This window comes from Trachurus japonicus, chromosome 9 (genome assembly GCF_045865225.1).
Source record: "Trachurus japonicus isolate A0001 chromosome 9, Traja_1.0".
NCBI classification, from domain to species: domain Eukaryota; kingdom Metazoa; phylum Chordata; class Actinopteri; order Carangiformes; family Carangidae; genus Trachurus; species Trachurus japonicus.
In genome coordinates, this window is record NC_140915.1 from 21,861,964 (window position 1) to 21,883,032 (window position 21,069).

The 21,069-nt window shown below is 40.5% G+C and overlaps 1 protein-coding gene across 4 annotated transcripts in view; it reads right to left on the minus strand.

Moving 5' to 3' along the window:
* Nucleotides 1–21,069, minus strand: part of grid2 (glutamate receptor, ionotropic, delta 2) — a 506,792-nt gene that overhangs the window by 164,483 nt on the left and 321,240 nt on the right. For all 4 annotated transcript variants that reach the window (XR_015036585.1, XR_015036586.1, XM_085786556.1 and 1 more), the window contains exon 5: nucleotides 92–145. Coding sequence is in view for 2 of the 4 variants with exons in the window: in XM_085786556.1 (XP_085642682.1) it covers nucleotides 92–145 (54 nt within the window). In the remaining 2 variants the exon portion in view is untranslated. The remainder of the gene's footprint in view (nucleotides 1–91; nucleotides 146–21,069) is intronic.

Genomic DNA, 21,069 nt, shown 5'->3' on the forward strand with positions numbered 1-21,069 from the left:
AACCATAAATATTCCCAGGATAATTGAAACAATAAGGTGAACTGAAGGAACACCCAGTACACTATCCATAAATCATTTCTGTGGCACTCACCTCATTTATCAGGATCCAGTGACAGTCGAAGGCCACCAGGTTGGTCTCCACCACCTGCAACACAAACACACAGTCACATTTGGAATTGAGAAAAGAAAATGTCCTAGCAGAAATAGGCAAGTAAAAACTCTGTATATCTGACAGATCTAGAGATGGGCCAGGAGTTAAGAAATAAGCAGCATTTTTTTTTCCAAATGTTTTTTAAAGAGAAAGAACTTCCTTATTGTCACATTTGAAATGCATTTCTTGGGTAATGTGATTTATGGTGTCGGGAGTGTGAATATTATGGAAAAGAACATTATGTAAATGTGCAAGGCTGAAACCCAGTGTGAAACTCAGCATAAGTGAGTTGAGAAAACTTGTATCAAAAGGTGCTGAAGGTATCTGCCAAAAATCTTATCAAACACATGCAGAAATGTTTGCATGTGACAAAATACCCACAAACACCCACACAATCACACCCTTACATTTCAACATGAGCACTTTTCGCACTAATTTACACATATTAGACAAACTATTGAGGAGAAGTCAACTCTCTTTGCCCCTGCCTGTCTCGTACACACATAAAATAGTGAGTTTCAGCACAGGGGGAAAAGAAAACCTTTCCCCATGAATTGTTAACGGCGCAACTTAAATATTTATATGTGTCAACTCTTAACCAGTAACTACACAATTGTTAAACACTGCAGCAAGGACACTTTGAAACAGTGCTGCCTGGGTGACACACACATGCAGGGCAAAAACATTTGGAACTCCCGACACACCGACAATACATTTGTACCCACCACACATTTGTTATAATGTCATCCATTTTATAGCAGCAGTCACTTTCTTTTAGCTTTCTCTATGTACTTGTTCAAGTGGCCCTTTCCTCCTGTTATCAGTGAACTCTGTCACTGTCTAACACCTCTTCTCAATTATTTTCTGTCACAAGCATGGTGTTGACATCACTTAATTCGTGTTAGGTTCATCTTCTCAACCTTTACGTCTCCTTGTGTGCCCTTGTTTTTCGACACCCAGCATAAATGTAAAAGTGATGCACACGCGAGGAGAGCAGCTACTTCTTGAACTACTTACAGCAAGATCCCTCCCTCAAATCCTCGGAAAGTGACTAAGTTTTATTTTCTTTTAGCTTTGCTTTTTTCCCCACATAAATAGGCAGGGAAAAAAACTGGACGCAAGCTACATCGCATTAAGTTAGTAGAGCACCATTTATGACAAAGATATTCATTGCTTAAAAAGAAGTGTACACATAGACGCGTATGTATGCAAAACTACACAGCATCATTAATATTCTACACAAAGTAGAAATAGTGCAGCAAAAAAGAAAAAGAGGTGTTTCGTTTTACTCTCTGGTTGCCTTTGTTACTCTCAAACCAGAATGCGCTGTCATTTCTTATCCATTCTCTTTCTGTTTTGTCTATCACTTCTACAACGTCTTTATTCATTTACCCACATCTCTCTTTACAAAACCCTTTCACGGCACACCACTCCATCTGTATTATTTACTTTTGAAACAGGAGTGTTCAGTCTTCAGTCTTGTTAACTTGTTTTTGACTTTCTTCTGTCAGAAACACTTTCTGCCTCTCACCTCGTTCCTCTTCTGTTTTCTCACAATCCCACCCGACCCATCTCGTTTTGTTCTCTTGTCATTGCCCCTGCTTCACCTCTCATCCCGTCATCTCTGCTCTCCTTTAATTGCTCACTTCTGACTGTAACTCCACCCGATCCTCTCCTTCCATCCTCGCTCCACCCCAACACCCTCCCCACCCTCCACTCCTGGTGTAAAAATACGGTGCCACTCGTAAATCATTAGCCATAATTGTCTAGGTGACTATAGCACTGTGTGTCATAAAACACTTTTTAGCCGTAAACAAAAGGCAACAGCTGGAGAGGGTGACGGAGCATGGCTAATAGTGGTTTAATCTGCCACAGAGTGTCCATAAAACTTCATCATTATAACACTGACAGCTGCCATAAAATACTCTGTCTACAGGAAACATGGTTGCAACACAGACATGGGGTGAGGCAGGAAAGAGAATGCAAAATACATTATTTGTCTTAATTTTTCTTTTCTGTCAGCACCTCTCCCTTGTTCTACTTTGCTTTGTATTCAAACAACTCGTGCTGTTTCTTTCTCAGTCTATCGCAGAATACCAAAATGGAAAGCAAGTAAGAAGCATTTAGGGAAGGAAAGAGGAGAGAGAACAGAGGTTTGGCAAGCTGGCCGTTTGTTCTCCATTTCTCTCACTGTTTGTCCTTCTGTCTTACCGTCCTTCTCCACTTTCCCTTCCCCTGGTGCTCATTAAGAGTTTACTAAATATTCACATGGGATCGTGGGCAAATCTTTGACTTTTTGAACATGCAAAATGCTAAACTGCTTGAGTGTGTGGCTTAATTTGTGAATATTGAGTATGTTAAATAATGGATATAAATATGTTGGTGTGTTTTTGTTTGTATGCATGTGCGAGACTGCGAGTGGATGTGAGTGTTTCCACTTCTCCCATTATGACCTCCCTCTGGCAGCCGTCTGGACAGATGTTTCAAGCTAATTAGCGAAAGGGCAGACTCCTAACACTAGACATGACTCCTCAGGGGTTGGAACTGTTCAATACACTCACCGCCTCGCACTCTCTCTCACACACTTGCTCGCTCACACACACACACACACACACACACACACACACACACACACAAACAACCACGGCAGCAGCAAATACTGCAGCTAACACCCACGACTGCCTTGTTTGTGTGCATGTGTGTGTGTATTTATCTACACACAACTAACAAACTACAAAAGCCTTGTTAACAACTCAATGCCAACACAGCAGGTAGGCAGGAGTCACCTGAGCGCCTTCCCACGGAGATCCTTCTGACCTCTCCGACCAGCTCCACAAAAGATTCATTTTTGCTCAGTCCTCACTCTCTGATGTCAGAAGATCACACACACCAAACACCAACTCTGTGGACCAGGACAAATCCAATCACTCAGTGTCAATATAAGTAAGCCTTTTCTCGAAGTCTGAAAGCAGACAGAGAGAACTACGAATTATCAGCAACATCATACACTGTGCACCCGAGTCTCGTATGTGCTTTATCGAGTGGCCATGATACAGCCAAACGCCATTTCGATCCTGTAATGACCTCCGTCCACCTGTCACTCCTGAAGGAGTTCAACAAAGAGAAAATCATTGATTCTGGCAAATGGCTGCTGTTGGCTGACATGCAGAGTCAAGGTCTGCTGCTCATACCAAGGCCTGACTTGACAAAAGTAGGGTAGATTTAACACACACATACACACAAATACAAATACACACCTCACATTTTAGTTGTTCAAATGTGCACAAGGAGACCAAAAATAATGGCATTGATTTTTTTTTTCCTGTGGTATACCATGCAATGTATAGCACACAGTAGGTATTATGTGGCTGTTTGTGTCTCTATGCGTGAGAGGGTAAAAAATATTAATGCAAAAGCAGATATTGCCTAAGTACCTCGTAGGGGAAGCTTGAAGAGAGAGTGGGCGTTACTATTGAATAAAGTGCTCTAAATTGAAAATTAGTTGTGTAATTTAATTTCATGCACTATTTGTGATCAAATCAAGCAAATAGCCTACAGCCCACCCTCCAAACTAAGCATAACCAAGCCTCACACTTAAACATGCAAGCACAAGCTGTGAAAGTACACACACATACAAAAGTTACACACAGGCAAACATCTAAAAATCCAAGCACCACACTTGCACATGTCTATTTCTACCACTGCAGTGCAGCTACGGCTACACTATTTTCCCAGAGAAAAGTATTTTTATTTGCTGTGATATGGTTATGCATCTACTGACATTCACAATAAATTACTATGCTACCAGGCCTTCATTTTTATTACTATAATTAATTCGTGTTTCTGTGTCTGCGCATTGGGGAAAATATCTATGACTGAGTCTTGAGGTGGGGGAGGACGATAACTGTTATCATATGACACCCTTAATTCCACCTGAGTGCTTGTATTCTCACAACACTTTTCAAAAAGTTTGTGCTTTATTTAATGCCTCGTTTTGAGCTCCCTGTCTGTAGCTGCAAAGATAGCTACTGCATTTTTCGCCATTCACAAATTCAACACTTCCTGTAATCGTTTCAAAATAAAAAACCATCTAGCATTTTAATGGACAGGATTTTTTATTTCCTAACAAGACTGCCCGCTAAACATAAGATCCCTTTTCCGGTTACCGGTGTGTGAGTGTCTTTAGCTTAGCTGTTATCAGTGGCGCATGGTGAACTTTACAGGCGCTTTTATTTTCATGGTCTGTCCTGTCCCATCATTTTCTCCCGCCTGTTTGCTGCTCTCCATCTGGTCATTTTCACCTTCATTACTGAACAACTACCCCAAGCTAACAATAAACGGATCAAAATGCACAACACTGAGGGCAAAAAAGACGGCACATATCCATGACAGTATACCGAATCCTGTATTTTCCAGCCTCTGTGTTACAACTCAGTCTAAGTTATATTGTGGTTGGAAAGCACAAAAAGAGGCGGGGACGCTGTCTTGATGAGTAGTAGCCTAGCTGCAGTGGTTGTTGCAGATGTAACGTTAGCATCATAGATGTTATGTGTAGCATCAAAGACCTAGAGTGCATTTACATTGCAATATCTGGGCAACAAATTGAATCAAAGTCCAGTTGCCTTCGATTCAATGTGTTGCCCAGAGATAACGATGAGCTGGAGTAATGATAATATATCCATAGACATTTTACATTGCAATGTAAGTTAAAAGCTACCATGCTAACTGCTAGCTAGCTAGTCACGGTTACCAGCATCACCCCCCTCTGGCCCTCTCTCTCTCTCAGTCATGGATGTATTGCTCTCAGTGCACAGCTTACTGAAAGAAAACTTGAGCTGCTCCCAAGAGGAGCTCAAACATGCTGCAGAGCTCTGCGCAGACACAAATTGGTGTAATCTGCTTCTTTACCTGTTAGCTGCCTCCTCTTCCTAACGCGCAGTAGAATTAATTTACCCACACCTGGTCGCGCATGCCTATAATCAGTGAGATGTGTAACACCTGACAGCTTAATCCGTCCTCTTCACTTGACTTAGCCACTGTACTACTGGAAAAAGTCAATGCATCAAGAGGGTGTATTTACTTATCATAGGCTTACTTTTGACATGACTACAGTGACCACAGTTTAATTATTTATTTTATTTTATTTTATTTATTTATTTTTAATGTACGAAATGCCCATAAATAGATCATCTAGGCTAATGTAATTCAAACAAGGCATCAAAAAATAAAATAAAATAAATAGAATTTAAAAAGCAGAATGGGAATTAGAAATGATTAAACTACAATAATTTACGATTTATTAGCAGAGACAGTGGGGCTGACCACCCAGTCTTCATTTTATGGTTGCCTAACTTCCTGCTACTGTAGCGTGCTCTTAAACCTTTTCTTCATACAACTCAGTTTAACTTGTTCTCACTTAAGAATTCACTTTCATCAATGAGTGTAATCTCTTTGCACCTTCCTCTTCCATTCCCTCGCTCTCTCTTACCGAATCACAGACTCTTTGCCCTGTGTGTAATTTGCATGTGTGTTACCTAGGTCCTAGCACATTAAAACATTACCACTGCTATTGAAAAATATGGAGAGAAATGTAGCTATACTCGCTCGTCCCCTGACTTCATTCTCATTCAACCCATCTCTTCCATTCATTCTCCCCCTCCCTGTTTATGAATTGAGCATTTAGTGCATGCTAACTGAAGCATTTTCTCCCTGATACACATAACTGCTGCATGTCACCGCTGCCATTTAGGCTTAATGTCACTTGCCTCACTCATGCTACTCCCACAGTGTGCCCTATGCATGTTTGATTGCGTGTGTCTTTATTGTCAAGTGTATGTACGCATGTGTGCGTGCATGTGTGTGTTAAAAAGAACGAATGTCAAGCAGAGGGTGGTGCGTTACGACTGCTTTGCTCTACGGATTTACATACTTGGCAGAGGAGCACTAAGCTCAGACTGATGGTGTGCAAACAGGCAACCACAAGGATACACACAGACACACACTTAAATATGCATAAACAGGCCCTCCACTGGCATGCATTCTGTTAGCACACAAACTGCTAAGATTGTTAATCTCAAGCCTTTTGTCCGTCCCTTCACTGCCATGTTGCATTAATAAACAAATGCAAATGTGTACATTGCACCACATGCACTCGCATAAATAATGATGACAATAGATTAGATGATAGCTTCATGTCATGTCGAGACCTAAACTCACACAAGACACATGTACCTACACATCTGGGATATGGCAGCAATGGCTGAGGGAGTGAGTATCTGTGTTAGCTAGGCTCTTTGAAAAAAAACAAACATTATGTAGCTAGTATGAGTTATTTCCACAATGGAAACACAAGACCACGTGGAGCATTGTTAATTTTTACAGCAGCCATGGGGAAAGCATCCTGGCTCTAGACCACTGTCTATCACACAATAACAGGAATAACACTACTTTTAAGATATCTGTGTCATAAGATAATCACGTTCATTGGGTTTTACTGTAAAGTAATTATAAACAACAGAATAACACGGCCTGGAGTCTAAAAACACAACACAGTGGAAGGAAATTTAAGCGATAGTGGGGCCACTCAAGGATAAATACAGTGTGTAGAGTAATGTCAACATTTTTGACGAAAGTGTGCAGTGATGGCATTGGACAAATGGCATATGATTAATAAATCCATTACTAAAACACATAAACTGTGCCCGCAAAGATATTAGTTCTTAGGAAAAGAAAATCAATGTGGTCTTGTGGAGATTTTGACCATTAAGATGCCACAAAAATAAGAGTGGTATATTGGACATAATTATTAAGAGTTTTTATTATTATTATTATTATTATTTATTCTAGTGTGTTTTGAAGCATGTCATAGTGATAGAATCGAATTTTCTGATAATATCACCATGTAACATCAGTAAATTCTCTCTGCTGAGATATACAGTACTGTACTGGATAGCAATTAGATGAAGCATTGGCAGAATATTTTTCATACTATATGGTTGAGTTGTAAATAAAATATATGTTTATAGAAAAAACATCTCATTTGAAACCCCAAAGAATTGAAAAAGCTGTGACTTTTATGTATGCCATTTAAGTAAGAAAAGGGATATTTCCACAAGAAACAGATAACAGCAAAACTAAGTCTTGGATGCACTGGACCATACCATGAGATGAGTCAGAGGGGTGTCAAAGGCCTGTGTGAGTCCTCCCAAAACTAATGACTCTAAATCACTACCATTACTGTCTGTTTAATTAGTCCGATCCAGCCGTGGTCACACACCCATGACCTACACAGTCTATAAAGGATGTGGTGGTAGGGGGAAAGAGAAAGAAAGATATTGAAAAATGCAGATTGTGTGTGTGTTTTCTTTTTTTCAAATGCTCAAGAACAGTCTCTTTGAAAACCCCATTTGACAGTCTCTCACACTAATTTCTCTCTCCCCTCTATCAACCCCATTTGCACACACACAGACGCACACATACACATGCACACACGCACACACACCAGACACACCACACACACAATAGAGAGCTGTCACACTCAACAAAAGCCACCAAACCTCATCTTGACAAGGTCTTGGCCTGCTCACCAACCCACCACACACACCATCGACATTATTGATCAATCACTCACTTTCTGATGAAAACAAGGAGAAAAAAGAGCAGCCGCTCACTCTTTTTTGTCCTTTCAGCAGACATTTCTCAATAGCTTTAAGTTTCTCTCTTTCATTCTCTCCCTCTCTCTTTCTCTTGCCCCCCTGCCCCACCCCGTACTCTCTCGATTGCTCTCCTTGTCTCCTCTTTTTTCTCTTTCTGTCTTGACATATAATATAATGCTAGGACACCGAAGGTCTTTGATAGTATGTGTTTTGATGGCAAAGGGTAACAGGGCCAACATGCAAGACATCTATCATCTTTGAACTGTGTGCGGGTGTGTGTGTGTTGATATCTGCCCGTGCACACAAACTTTGCGGGTATGTGTGTGTGTGCCTTTCAGTTTATTGATCAGACGCAAGCACTGCCCGATCCACAGAGAGTGTATAACACAGACAGAATCAAGCATGAATATACAATTGTGTGCGCGCCGGCACACACACACACACACACACACACACACACACACACACACACACACACACACACACACACACACACACACACACACACACACCAATCTGCTCCCCAGCAAATATGATGATATCTAGCCTGACATTTAGATATGAACAGATCAATGGCTGGAACAAATAGAATCAGCTGTCTTGATAGGTCTAGGGTATACAGTTGGTGTGCATGTCTACTTGTGTGTTTGTTTGTGTATTTTCTTTAATTGATTTGCTAACAGCTTTTTTTTCAAGTAGTACAAGGGGATAGGGAATTGTTTCACACTCACATCATTTCACACACTTTGTAGGCATGTCCATAACCCAAATTAAAAATCCATCAATCCATCAAGGTAGGAACCTGACATCAATCAAGATTCTCTTCACAACCTTTCATTTTCATATTATTTGCGATTTACTCATTACACATACTATACATCTAATAAAGTTTTACAGCAAAATGCATTTTAATGATTATTAAGTGCCACTTCAGAGTACAGAGGAGTACTTTCGCCAGGCTGCACCATGCACAAAATTTCCAAAATGCGCCTGGACACACCCCATTGGCCTGTGCTGCGCCTGGTCTACCAAATTAGAGCCCAGTGACTTATAAAACTGCTTTTGAAGAACTGAGGCAGTTGCACACATAATTTTGCTGTTGAATAATAATAATGATGATGATGGCTGTGATAACAAGGAAGAGGAGGGTTTTGTATGCATGGCATAAGCTAGTTTACAAGATAAAGTGCTACAAAATACGTTTATAACAGTTTCTGTTGATAAAACAATGTTTTTGCTTTGTAGGTCTCTAATAAATTAAACACAGCAACGACTGCATTTAAAAATATTTTATCACTATACTGCATGTGACAAATTTGCCACCTACTTCAATCTAATGCTGAATACAGCTGTTCCTGAGAAGATTGTTTAATACATATTCTGCATCCCGAGTTCACAAAAATCCACTGAGTTTACAGTAATACAGTTTTTCTCGATTGCTAAGACACATTTCTCGAAAGCTTCTCTCATTTTCTCTAAACTGTGAACACAAACCCCAATTTTCAAGCTACATTCACAAAACCTCAGACTCTTCTTGCAAAACCAAACTTTCACCTCAAAACAGTTCAATCTGTGCCCAAAACTGAACTTTGTTGCCAAATCGTGCCCCGAGTCAATCAAAATTAAAAACACTACTGAGCAGCCACTAAACACTACATAGAAAAATAGAAAACACAATGCTCAGCACATGAAGCTGTAGAAATAAATGTTTATCGTTCACTGTAGGCTAAATGCATGTTGCAAAACAAAAAACCTGTGCATTTACACTGTAGCACTTTTCTCCTTCCCTTTCTTTCACCCTCCTCCTTACCTCTCCACATCCATTTCATCCCCTTTTCCTTCCTTCTTTTTTCTGCCCAGTTCATCCCTCCCTCCCTCCCTCATCCTTTCTTTCTTCACCCTGTCGCCTCTCATCTTCTCCTCTTGCAAAACAAAAAACCTGTGCATTTAGCACTTGTACATAGTAAAAAAAAAAGGAGTACAAAAAACAGAAATCTTGTGCATTTACACGTAGCACTTGTACAGTACAAAGACAAACAGAAATCTTGTGCATTTAGCACTTGTATACAGTAAGCCTACGTAAAAATAAAGTACAAAAATATAGAAATGAGAAGTGCACAACTCAGCCACAGCATCATTTCTCTGTACTGGGTCAGGCCACAGGACTTCATCCTGAACTGGCTTACAGTATATGTGCCCTCACATCATTGGACACAAGTGTTATCAATTTTGAGTTGTTGTGTTCAACCGGTGAAACTTGTGCTTTACTTGTGTTTGACTTTTGCCACCTGTGCTCAGCATTTTGCAACACAGGTGCATCACAATGAAAATGTGTTGGTAAGATGTGTCTAAACAGGTGAAAAGTGCTGATGGTTTTGCCAAAAGAGTGACTGATTCAATCAGTTGGTTCAGGCAACTGAGAATTTGGTTCAGACAACAGGGTTTAGTGTTTTAGCAACTGAGAAAAACTGTAAAATGTTTGATGAGACTCTGTAAACCACATACAGTATATTTTACACAACCAAGAATGGGACAGTAATTCAAAGTAATACTGTTTTCTCATCTTAATGCAATATCAATATATACTGTATATATAATTTATTTTAAGTAGAATATGAGCCAAACAAACAGACAATCATCTTTGGATTACAGGCTTTTATTAGCTTCTGTAAAACATGTTTACGACAACTCCAGCAACAACGAAAAATGTCCAACATTAGCTCAGTGGCCTGACGGGGGGTCATGTCAGTGCAGAGAAAAACAGGCCAGAAGAGAGCAGAACACAGGCGAATTAAAAGATTAACCCGTGCCATAAAATGTCAGAACCCATGCCAACTGAAATTGCCTATGGCAAGGTCAGACGAGAGGACTAAAAGGTTGGCTGTGTGCATGTTTGTGTGTGAGAGAGAGACAGATGGAGATGGATGGATCGACAGACAGGGGGAAAGAAAGCTTGTATACACTGGTGAGTCCATGCTTGTGTGTCTGTGATAGAGGGAGATAATGCGCATGTGTTCATGTGTGTGTGTGTGTGTGTGTGTGTGTGTGTGTCTGTTGGCCACGCTGCAGAAGTGTTCCTGTAAGCCAGCTTGGCTTCTCCAGGTTGACTAATCTTTGACCCAATATAAAATGATTCCACTACCTCTTCTCATCTGTTTGCAGTCCAGCCTTCTATCTGTCACTCCCACTACCCCTCTCCTTGACTGCACTTCATGAAAAATAGACCAGAGGTCAATTGTAGATTGCACCTGTCATAGGTTTATCTTCACAAATGTCAAGCAAGCACAAAAACACACACACATACTGTATATAAACAAAGGAAGCTAAACGGTACACTTTGTGTCTTGAGAATAAAGTTAGAAATTCACACAGAGTTTACCAGACACATTAACTGTAACATTTATTTATTTTAAGTGTGAAGTCAGACAGGGCAGGAGCAGTTAATTTACAACAAGCAGTGGGGCAGAGATACACACACAGAACAACAAGGTTGCAAAGCCCAGCTGTCCCCTGCTGGCAGATAATGTTTCAACCACAAAACCAATAACCACAAGAACTATGAGTCCTTTAATCAACAGCAAGACTGCATTTATAGAGCTATATTCATCAGGCCCCCAGTTACATTTACACAACACTAACAGAGGAACAGAGCAGTACTTTAACAGTACCAAAAATGCATACAAACGTGAGGGGTTGGAGTTGAGTGGTAAGGGAACACTTTGGTTAGGCCCTAGGAGCATATGAGGTCACTGTGAGTCAATTACTTACATAGGCTGAATAATTAAAAGGTGTTGACTTAAGAGCTCCCCAATATGGAATTAAGCACTCACCAGTGGGACAAGTGAGACAGGTCATATACTGTGTCACAGGATGAAGGGTTGGTGTTTGTGGAATAACCAGCTGCATATGTTGAAGAGTAGCAGATGTTCTGGTCCTCAATTACACATCTGATGTGGCCTCCAGGGGTTGGAACATATGTTAAAGTTGTGAACCAGAGGAGCTGACCACCCTGTGAACTCATGTTTTACAGGTAACTGAGGAGACTGACTGCGGCTTGGCATAATGTAGGTCAATTTAAACCATTTTAATTAATAAAATGTTATTTCCTTGCCTTAGCTTTAGAGATTAAAGTAGCTAGACTTTACATTATGATGTTATAAAATCATTCTACTCTCATCTGTGAAATTGAGCTATTAATCACATGCTTACATACTTAGTTAATTCAATTCAAGATTAATTGATTCCTAGATATTGTTTCATTATTAAAATAGTTTGGATGTGTTTTTTTTTACATAGATGCCATGGCCCTCTCTTACTTTGATCAAACTTATAAACCAAAGCAGCGTTATGTTTATGTAAATTAGATATCAAATAGCCTTACAGCTTTCCAAAGGAAGTAACAACTTGGTAGCATCTGCAGTTTTTCTCTGAAATAAAGCTCCAGGAAAGGACAGGAAATATGTGATAATGTGGAGGATTGCATCATATTGGAGTCACTCTAAGGATACCAGGAACATCTGAGTTATCAACATAAATGGAAAGAACCCCAAAAGGGAAACTTTTAACGATGCCATTTAAATCCCATATGGTCCTGTCTGTGCCACTGACACATTGTATCCTCCCCAAACTATTTCTAACTTGGTGCAGTCTGCCAGATGCAGTTTGATTAAAACCTAAAATGGAGACAAAGATTTTTGTCTTGGAGTTGAAGACTAGTCCTTAGTGGCCCAAAAATCTTTGAGTCGCTGTTGTGTTCTTAAACTAGGCCAATCATCCTACCTCCCTCATTTAGGAGAGCTTCGGAGATGTGCTAATTTAATCATATGATACACACAAATTCACATTCTAGTGGGCATGGTAATATATATTGTGATGAATACATGGGCGGCGCATAATAGAGGCTATACTGTAGGCTAAGCCTTCCCAAATGTTATGCTAAAAATTGTGCAATTACCTCTCTCTGGAAAATTATGGCAATCACAGTATTTCCCGCCACAAATAGATTTTTCGGCTATTGGCTCGACCAACGCAATATCGTTCTATTAATCGATCTCCACATAGTGCTCTTTCTCCGTTATTGCCGTTTACACACACACACACACACACACACACACACACACACACACACACACACACACACACACAGAAGCGCGCATGCATGACAGCAGTGCACGGAAAAAGCGAAAATCATGTGGTCCGATCAACCCCCCCCCCGGACGATCCGGTCGCAAAGATGAGATAAAAGATCAGCTGACCCTAAAGGCAGATTACCTCTTCTGCCCCTCTCATTTATAAATCATAGTATTCATCTATTTCCTGCTGGGTCCTGTGGTGAGGAGACTATTTGACCCTGCGCTTGACCCTATTAGAGAGACCAAAGAGAAGATGACAGTGGGTAAGGATGTGTTACTCTGTATTATTTGTTTGTGCAACTGAGAGAAACAGAGAGACAAATGCACCCTCAAGTACATTTGAAAAAAGAAAGAAATCCTGTGTTATCACTGCACAACCAAATAGTCTGAGGAGAACACAACAGTAAGTGATGAGAAACGGCGAAAAAAGAAAATGAGAGCAACAGGGAGGTGAACGAGGAACAGAAGACATAAAAGAAAAAAATCAACCACAGGGCTGCAGTGAACAGCCCATCTGTCCAAGAATTACACCAAATATGGGACCAGCTTTTGTCATGCTATTTGCTATTCACTAGTCGCCCTTCTCTTGGACCAACCGGCAATTGTGAAATTGCTGAAATAGAGTGGTGAAATGAAACAGCTCTGCAAGTTGGTTCAAAATGCAGCCTGAGCTCTTTCAGATATCACAGATGACAGTCACACAAATCAATAAAGAATGTAATAAAAGGGTGGGTTTTAACATAATAATAACACAGTGATAAATAAATCAACTTACATACACATAGAACTACGCTCATCTCTACAATCCCTTACTTGTGCACACAATAAATACACAAATTTAAGCAAACATACACACTTGCACACACACAGCAGCAGTTCTCCTTGGGTTAGGAATATGACTCTGTTTATGTGTGTATGTTTTCTTGACACAGCATGGCAGAGAGCTGTCAGTTTTCAGCACGACACAGTATTGAGCTGCATCTGCAGTCAGAAAGCTTATACAAAGGGATTATATAGTACTGTATGATGCTTGAATTGAACCAATGGGTAAATATGAAATGAAACATGAACACTGCTGGGAAAAGATTGCCTTCATAGTTAGAAAGAAAATAAAACCGTCTGTTGGTACAGACATCACATAACTACTGTACAAAGTTTCTCTATCCTCCTAATTCAAAGGTTTTACTGGCATAACCACATTACAGTATAGGATAGTCATTCACACAACCACAAGTGGTTGGCTCTCAAGAAAACCGATCAGAAGTCATTTCATTATTTACTCATTTGGCAGATCCTTTCATCCAAAGTGACTTACAAGTGAGGGGCAAAACTAAAGACACAGTACAGTCAGGGACCTTGAAGTAAGTACTGAATACTAAATCTGCTCAATAAAACAAAGTGCATCAGGTAAAGAAGTGCACTGAGTTAAGCATGTTAGGGTGTTAGTGGTGTTGAGAGAGGAGGTGCTCTATGAAGACATGAGTCTTCAAGAGATTCTTCAAAACAGAGAGGGTCACTACTGTTCTGATAGCGTTTAGAGGCTCGCTCCACCATTGAGGAATGAGAACAATCTGGACTGTGATTGCCACAGTCGACAATGCCAGACGACATTCCTTGGAGGAACGCAGTGGCTGAGGGGGAATGGTAGTAGTACTGTCTTTTATGTGGTGATGACAGTTCCTGTACAGACGGTGTAATGGTTCTTTGCTCTTTGTTCAAGAATTCAATTCACTGCTCTCAAGTGTTTGTGGCTGAAAGAAGTGAAGTTCAGGTTATTTGATGTGGGGTTGAGTGAGGTATATCTATAGTCGGTTTATTATGCAGGAGAGTCAGATAAGCATTCTCCCATTTAAGGGAAGCGGGCAAGCACAAGACAGTACAAATTTTATTCAGCAAGTCACAGAGTACACTCAAGAATTGACTTTTTTTTTCTTTTTTTTTTTTCTTTTTTTACATATAACTCAGACAGACACAGACTCAAAGAATGCAGTATAGGGATTCGAGATGTCTCTGACCATTCCCTGTTTATCTAACCCTCCACCTACAATAAAAAGAAAAACACATTTTGGGGACTTAATACAAGTATCTTAAAGGATAATACATGTAAGAACTATGTACAAAAGGAATTTAAAGACTACATGGATAACAACAATAATGGGCAAGTATCGCCATGTGTTTTGTGGGACGCTGCTAAATCAGAGATCAGAGGAAAGCTTATTGCCTACACATCACATAAGAAAAAGGAAAGAGATAAAAAGCTGTCTGATTTACAAGAAAATCTCAAAGTGTTAGAGAGGGAACATGTTGAAAGGAAGGATCCCCACATCTTAAATAAAATCAAAACCATCAAAAAAGAATTAAATAGACTCTACAAGAAGAAATTAGAGAAAAAAGCCAAGTTTGTTAAGCAGAGATTATGAGAATGGCCCTAAGGCCCTGAAACTCCTGGCATGGAGGCTAAGGAAGCAACAGGCAGAGAGTTCCATATTTGAAAACTACCCTAAAAGTGTGCCACAAATTAGAGGACATACAGCACATTTTTGAAAACTACTACAGAGAATTATATAGCAGCTGGAGGAGAGTGGGTGAGTTGTGTCTTCGTAGAGCTAGCTAGCAGGTATTTGATGCCTCGTATTATGGGCTGGGACCCTATTTTTACTGTTGATGAAGTATGGTGATGTCTGAGCATTATTTGTGGCTATGAGTGGCTTTTTTTTGATGGCGGTTGACTCGTGGCTCCATAATCAGCAGTATTTTGCTATCTGGCTGTCTGTACTGAAGTACTGAATACATGGTCTGTGCCACTAGTTCCAAAGGTAAAATGTGTGCAGACAGGGGAGATGGTCCGAGGTCTATGTTGTAGGAACTGTGGAGAACAGCTAGCAGACCATTTTCATATATTTTGGAGCTACCCAGCTATTCAGCCATATTGGCAAGATATTATATGGGTAAATACAAAATATTTTTGGTTATGAAATTTACTGCTCTTTTTCTACAATCTATGTGGGCAATATTGTACCCCATTTACTGGTGCGGGACAAATATCTTATAAAAAATATTATCAGCAGCCAGCAAAAAAGCTGTAACCCGAAAATGGTTGCAGGCCACAATCCAGGCTGGATTGATAACTTAAGTGTGTCAATGCCAATATTTTAAATTGATGCATACTTTTCCATACACTGATACATTTTTGCTCTGATCGTCCACTCTCTGTGCCAAGGTTAGGGCCAGACTAAGTAATGATAAAGAACCAGTAATAGTATGAACTGGATCAATTAAAGTGTGGAGAACATTAAGGTAAAATCCCAATGCTACTCATCCACAAAGCTAGTTAGTGGCTGACTTTGGAAGGATGCACATATCACAGTTGAAATCCCTTCACTCATTTGTGATCATTTTTTTTACAGTGTGATCAGTCACAAAAAAGGACAGAATACTATGTTTGCAAGTGTCAATTCATTACAAGGGAGGACATTTTAATATCTCTTGTCCTTGAAGCTGCCAAACAAAGTCTGGTACCCGATTAGTAACAGTTTTTTTTAAATTTTTAAATTTTTTATCACAGAATAGCCTACTGTAAGTATTTGAGAAAATATGGAGGCTAGAATCTGGGCCTATGCTACATTGATTGACCACGCCAGTGTGTCATTTAGATTTTCTGGAGTACAATTGGTAATTAAGGTTAACTGACAAAACAGTAACACTCTTTATAGATGAATAAATAGAGAAATAGATAGTCAGGATTAACTGAGTCCCTGGTATTCCTTCAGTTCAGTTCAGTTCAGGTGTCTGTAACTGCTGGGGTGTTGTAAGGACAATATTTGTGCTCTCTGCAAGAACTGAAAACAAACACAGGATTCATTCCACAGGAGTGTAGATGTCAAATTCTCCCTAAAAGCTATGTTGTTTGTGTCCATCCAGCCATATGCAGTGAGAGGCTTTTGGAAAAGAAAGCACTTTGTTTTATTGTCAGGTATTTGCAAGGTTGTACAAACAGAGACTCTTTTATTGAAACATCTCATGCTTTTATCCGCGTCTGAGTCTTTTCCCTGGGTCTCCTGTCCCCGATCATCTCCCCATTTGTCCTTCTTCACTGCACACACCCTCTGCCTGCATTTGTCTCTCACATAAACTGCCCTCTCTCATTTCTGATCTCATCGTGCTTCATCTCTCTCTACCTCTCCTTTCTTTATCTCACTCTTTCCGATCTCCCTCTCTTTCACCCAAGACAATTCTGATTTCTCATCTAATACATCTTCAATAGCATGAATCCCCTCAGGACCTGAGTACAGGAATTACCCAAGGATGCAACAGTCCAAAACTTGCTCCATAATTGAAGCAGCGGAAGGTTGGGGAGGAACGGAAAGACATAGGAAAGGCATTTCATTTTTTCATCATAGACTACCTACTCAATTGTTTCCCTCTTAACACCACATAGTTGCTGTAGGTGCATGTCATTATTTCATATAATGGCCTGTACTGAGACTAGCAGGAATGAAAGTGTGTGTATGTGTGTGCCCATGAGGGTAAGGGAGATAAATTGATAAAGGCAAGATAAACCAATAGAGATGGTAACATGATAGTAAGAGTAGCGAGCTAAAGGATGCTTGTAGGGCATAGAGTGCATAAGGAGTTTGTAGGTGTGGTAATGTGTGTGTGCGTGCGTGTATGTGAGTGAGAGGGGAAAGAAAAAGACAACATATAAGCACATTGGCTAACTGAAAAAATGTGGGATGACACACACACGCACACACACACACACACAAATCCGTATCATCTCTAAAGTACTTACTGGCATCCCCATTAGAGGATGTACTCGTGGCAGTCAATAGTGCTAACCTTTGGTGCTCCTCACATACACACACACTGACACACAAACGGCAGACCCTTCGGTCCTTTAGCGGTAATGCTCTATAATCATTGCGCTTCCACCTCCATGTGCACAGATAAAAACCTTAATGTCATTGTACATCACCTACACACACACACACACACACACACACATACATATACACACATACACACCCTGTTTGTTGAGATAAGAACATAATGCCACCTCTGTCTGGTGATAAAGTTCAAGGACAGAACTAGAGCTGAGCCCTTTAAGTGCCCTTTTGAATGTACAAAAAGATGGTGGGCAGAAAATCCTATCTCGCTCTCTCTCTCTCTCTTTCTTTTGATGTTAGTGTGTGTTTACTTGTTGCAAATACATATTCGTAAACAACAAATATGACGACACACAACCTGAGAAGAGACATGAATCATACTGTGCAGCAAAAGGTATAGAGTAAATATCAACTTAGCTTGTTGGTAGATAGTTAGAATTGAGAGTTGAGAATACACAACATGAGCCTGGTGAAGGTGCAGAGACATCTCTGATTCATCTGTTTGAAAGGATGTCTCAACTCAGTGTGATCCTCAGTCCCTCCTGTCAAAATGACAAGGTGTCCCCGAGCAACACACTCAGTGAACCCCAGTTGCTCCTGATGGTTCTGCTCTTGTCTTGTATGGTAGCTCATCACCATTGGTGAGTGTGTGTGTCGTGTGAGTGGGTGCATGTGAGGCGAGTGTCATTGTGGAAAATAATAAAAGCAGCATCTGGGACGTCTCAACAAAAAAGGGCAGTGAGTCATAGTTGTTTTGCCTTCTGCTGCAAGGTTTGACAACTTCTGTGATGTGTTCTCTGACATGGATCTGCAGCAGAACAGACTGTAAACACTGAGTGCAAGATGATGGGGTTTTTTTTTCATTCCAGTGAATCTATTGTCATTTGGCTATTACCCGTGTAGACACTTGTGTCCTCTTTCTGACAGTGCCCACCTCCACTGCAGAATGACTAAGATTCTTACAATACATACTTTTGAACTTTTTTTTTTAAGTATATATTTTTTTTTGGCTTTTTGCCTTTGATAGGATAGTTGAGAGAGACAGGAAATGGGGAGGCAGAGAGAGGGGGAACAATATGCAGTAAAGATTGGCCACCAGATCTGGGTTTTGAACCTGGGCCGGCTGCTGGAGGACTGTAGCCCCTGCATATGGGGTGCCTGCTCAACCCACTGAGTTATACAGCACCCCATTCTTTTGAAATTTTGTTGTTGGTGCTGTCAGGTGGAACAGTGAGGCTGGTCCTGCTCACTGCTTTCTCAATCAGTGGGATGAGGATGTCTTAAAACACACCAAGCTATGACCGGTCAGGGTCCTTCACATACTGTAGTCTACTACATTTCTCAGGCAAAGTAAAGGTAAGAGTTTGAGTGTGATCGCCTAACCTGACACAATGATCATCTCAACAGATGAGCATATTACAATGATCTCAGTTTTACTGAGAATAAGAAGAAGATTCTGATTTTTTTTTTCTTAAAATGCATAATTGGCATTTATTAACAAATGCCAGTATAGCTATCTTGGTTGCTATATTTCATTTCATCAAATAGCAGCCAGTAGTGATGTAAAAGCTGTATCACTGATATTGGTTGGTGGTGCAGTCTAGTCAACACAAACAAATAAACACGGGTCAACATATAGAGACTGGGGACAAACATGCAGTATAATTAAGACAATGAATGGGAAAATGACTTTATACCAAAATATGACCAAAAACTAAACAAACTGACAAGGTACAAGCCTCTAACACATACCGTCTATTTTATGTCCTGTTATTATCATAACATTTCATTTGTTGGACTCTCTTTCTAGTGTATGTGAACAATATACTGTATGGGAAGGGAACAATAAATGTTGGAGCTATAGACTGGAATGTACATGTGTGTGTGTAATGTCTGTGATGACAATCTAAATGCCACTTCACAGAGGGTGAAAACATGGGGTACTTTACAGATTTATTTGTGGGTGTGAGTGTCTTATTATTTTACCAATTTGTCGTTTTCTTGCTTAAGACTGCTCTGCTTCCTTCCCATGACCATTTTCCTTTAGCTTTTCTTTTCATTCACTCTTCACATGTTCATCCTTAACACTCTACATCATCCATTTGTCTCTTTATCTATCCCAGCTTTCCACCTTGCTTTTCTAAATCACCTTCCCACTGACCTCTGAGGTCTGAGCCATGCATGTGAGTATTAATTTGAGATAAACGCAAAAGCTCAGAGCAGTCTGTATTGGTGCTGATAGAAAGTCCATTAGTTTTTGAAGTTTTGTAAAATAAGCCTAAGAGTCACCACTTTTATCAGTTTAAATGTATCTGAAGACACCTTAATCTTCATTAATCCCCACCCGTCTTTGTATGCCACTTTAGCCTCCCATTTTCCATACCTCAACTGATCCCTCAACTTCCTTCCCTATCTCCCTCCTTTCCTGAGCCACCCATCTTTTCTGACACATCACTTCACTTAATCATTGCGTCTTACCGTCATAAAAAAAACAACCTCACTACGCCTGTCCCCCGTCCACATACTGCCCTTCCATCATGAAATCCTCCTCTCCATGCACAACCTTTGTGTTAATGTTCAAAATAAACAAGTAGTTGACGCACAATGCTGGCAATCTTAGTGAGTCATAGAATTCAGTCAAACTACCCACCATTTAGCAAGCTATTCACAGTAATTTTCTACCCTTCAATTTATTTGGGCAGTCCCTGGCCAACCATTTGCCCTCCATAGCTGAGTGGTTAATGGAGAGAAAGTTCAGTAAAAGTTTTTTAGACTGAGACTATGACAACAGTGTTGGCCTTCACATTAGGGCTGAAACGATTCCTCGAGTAATTCGAGTACCTCGATTACAAAAAATGGTCCGAGGATTTTTTTCTGCCTCGAGGAATCGTTAATTTAATTGTAGTTCAAGCGGCCGCACGGACTACTTTCAATGTGGCACAACGTGCGCCGTAACGTAACCTATGAACGTAACCGTGCGGGGCCCCCCCGCGGCTGTCCGCCGCGGATGACGGCGGAGATGGGGAGGAGGGGGGCGGCGGCGAGGCGATGGCCGCGACGACCGGGGGGGGGGGGTGGTGGGTTGACGGTGGCGACGGTGGCGACAACACAGCAGAACAATCCTGCCTAGGAGCTATCCATGGTTAGGCTACTTAACCAAGTCTCTTGAAATATCAAACAAAGAAAAGGACTATGGACTGTGGAAGCTTGAATGGCCAAAATACTGAAGTTATCATGACGTGAAC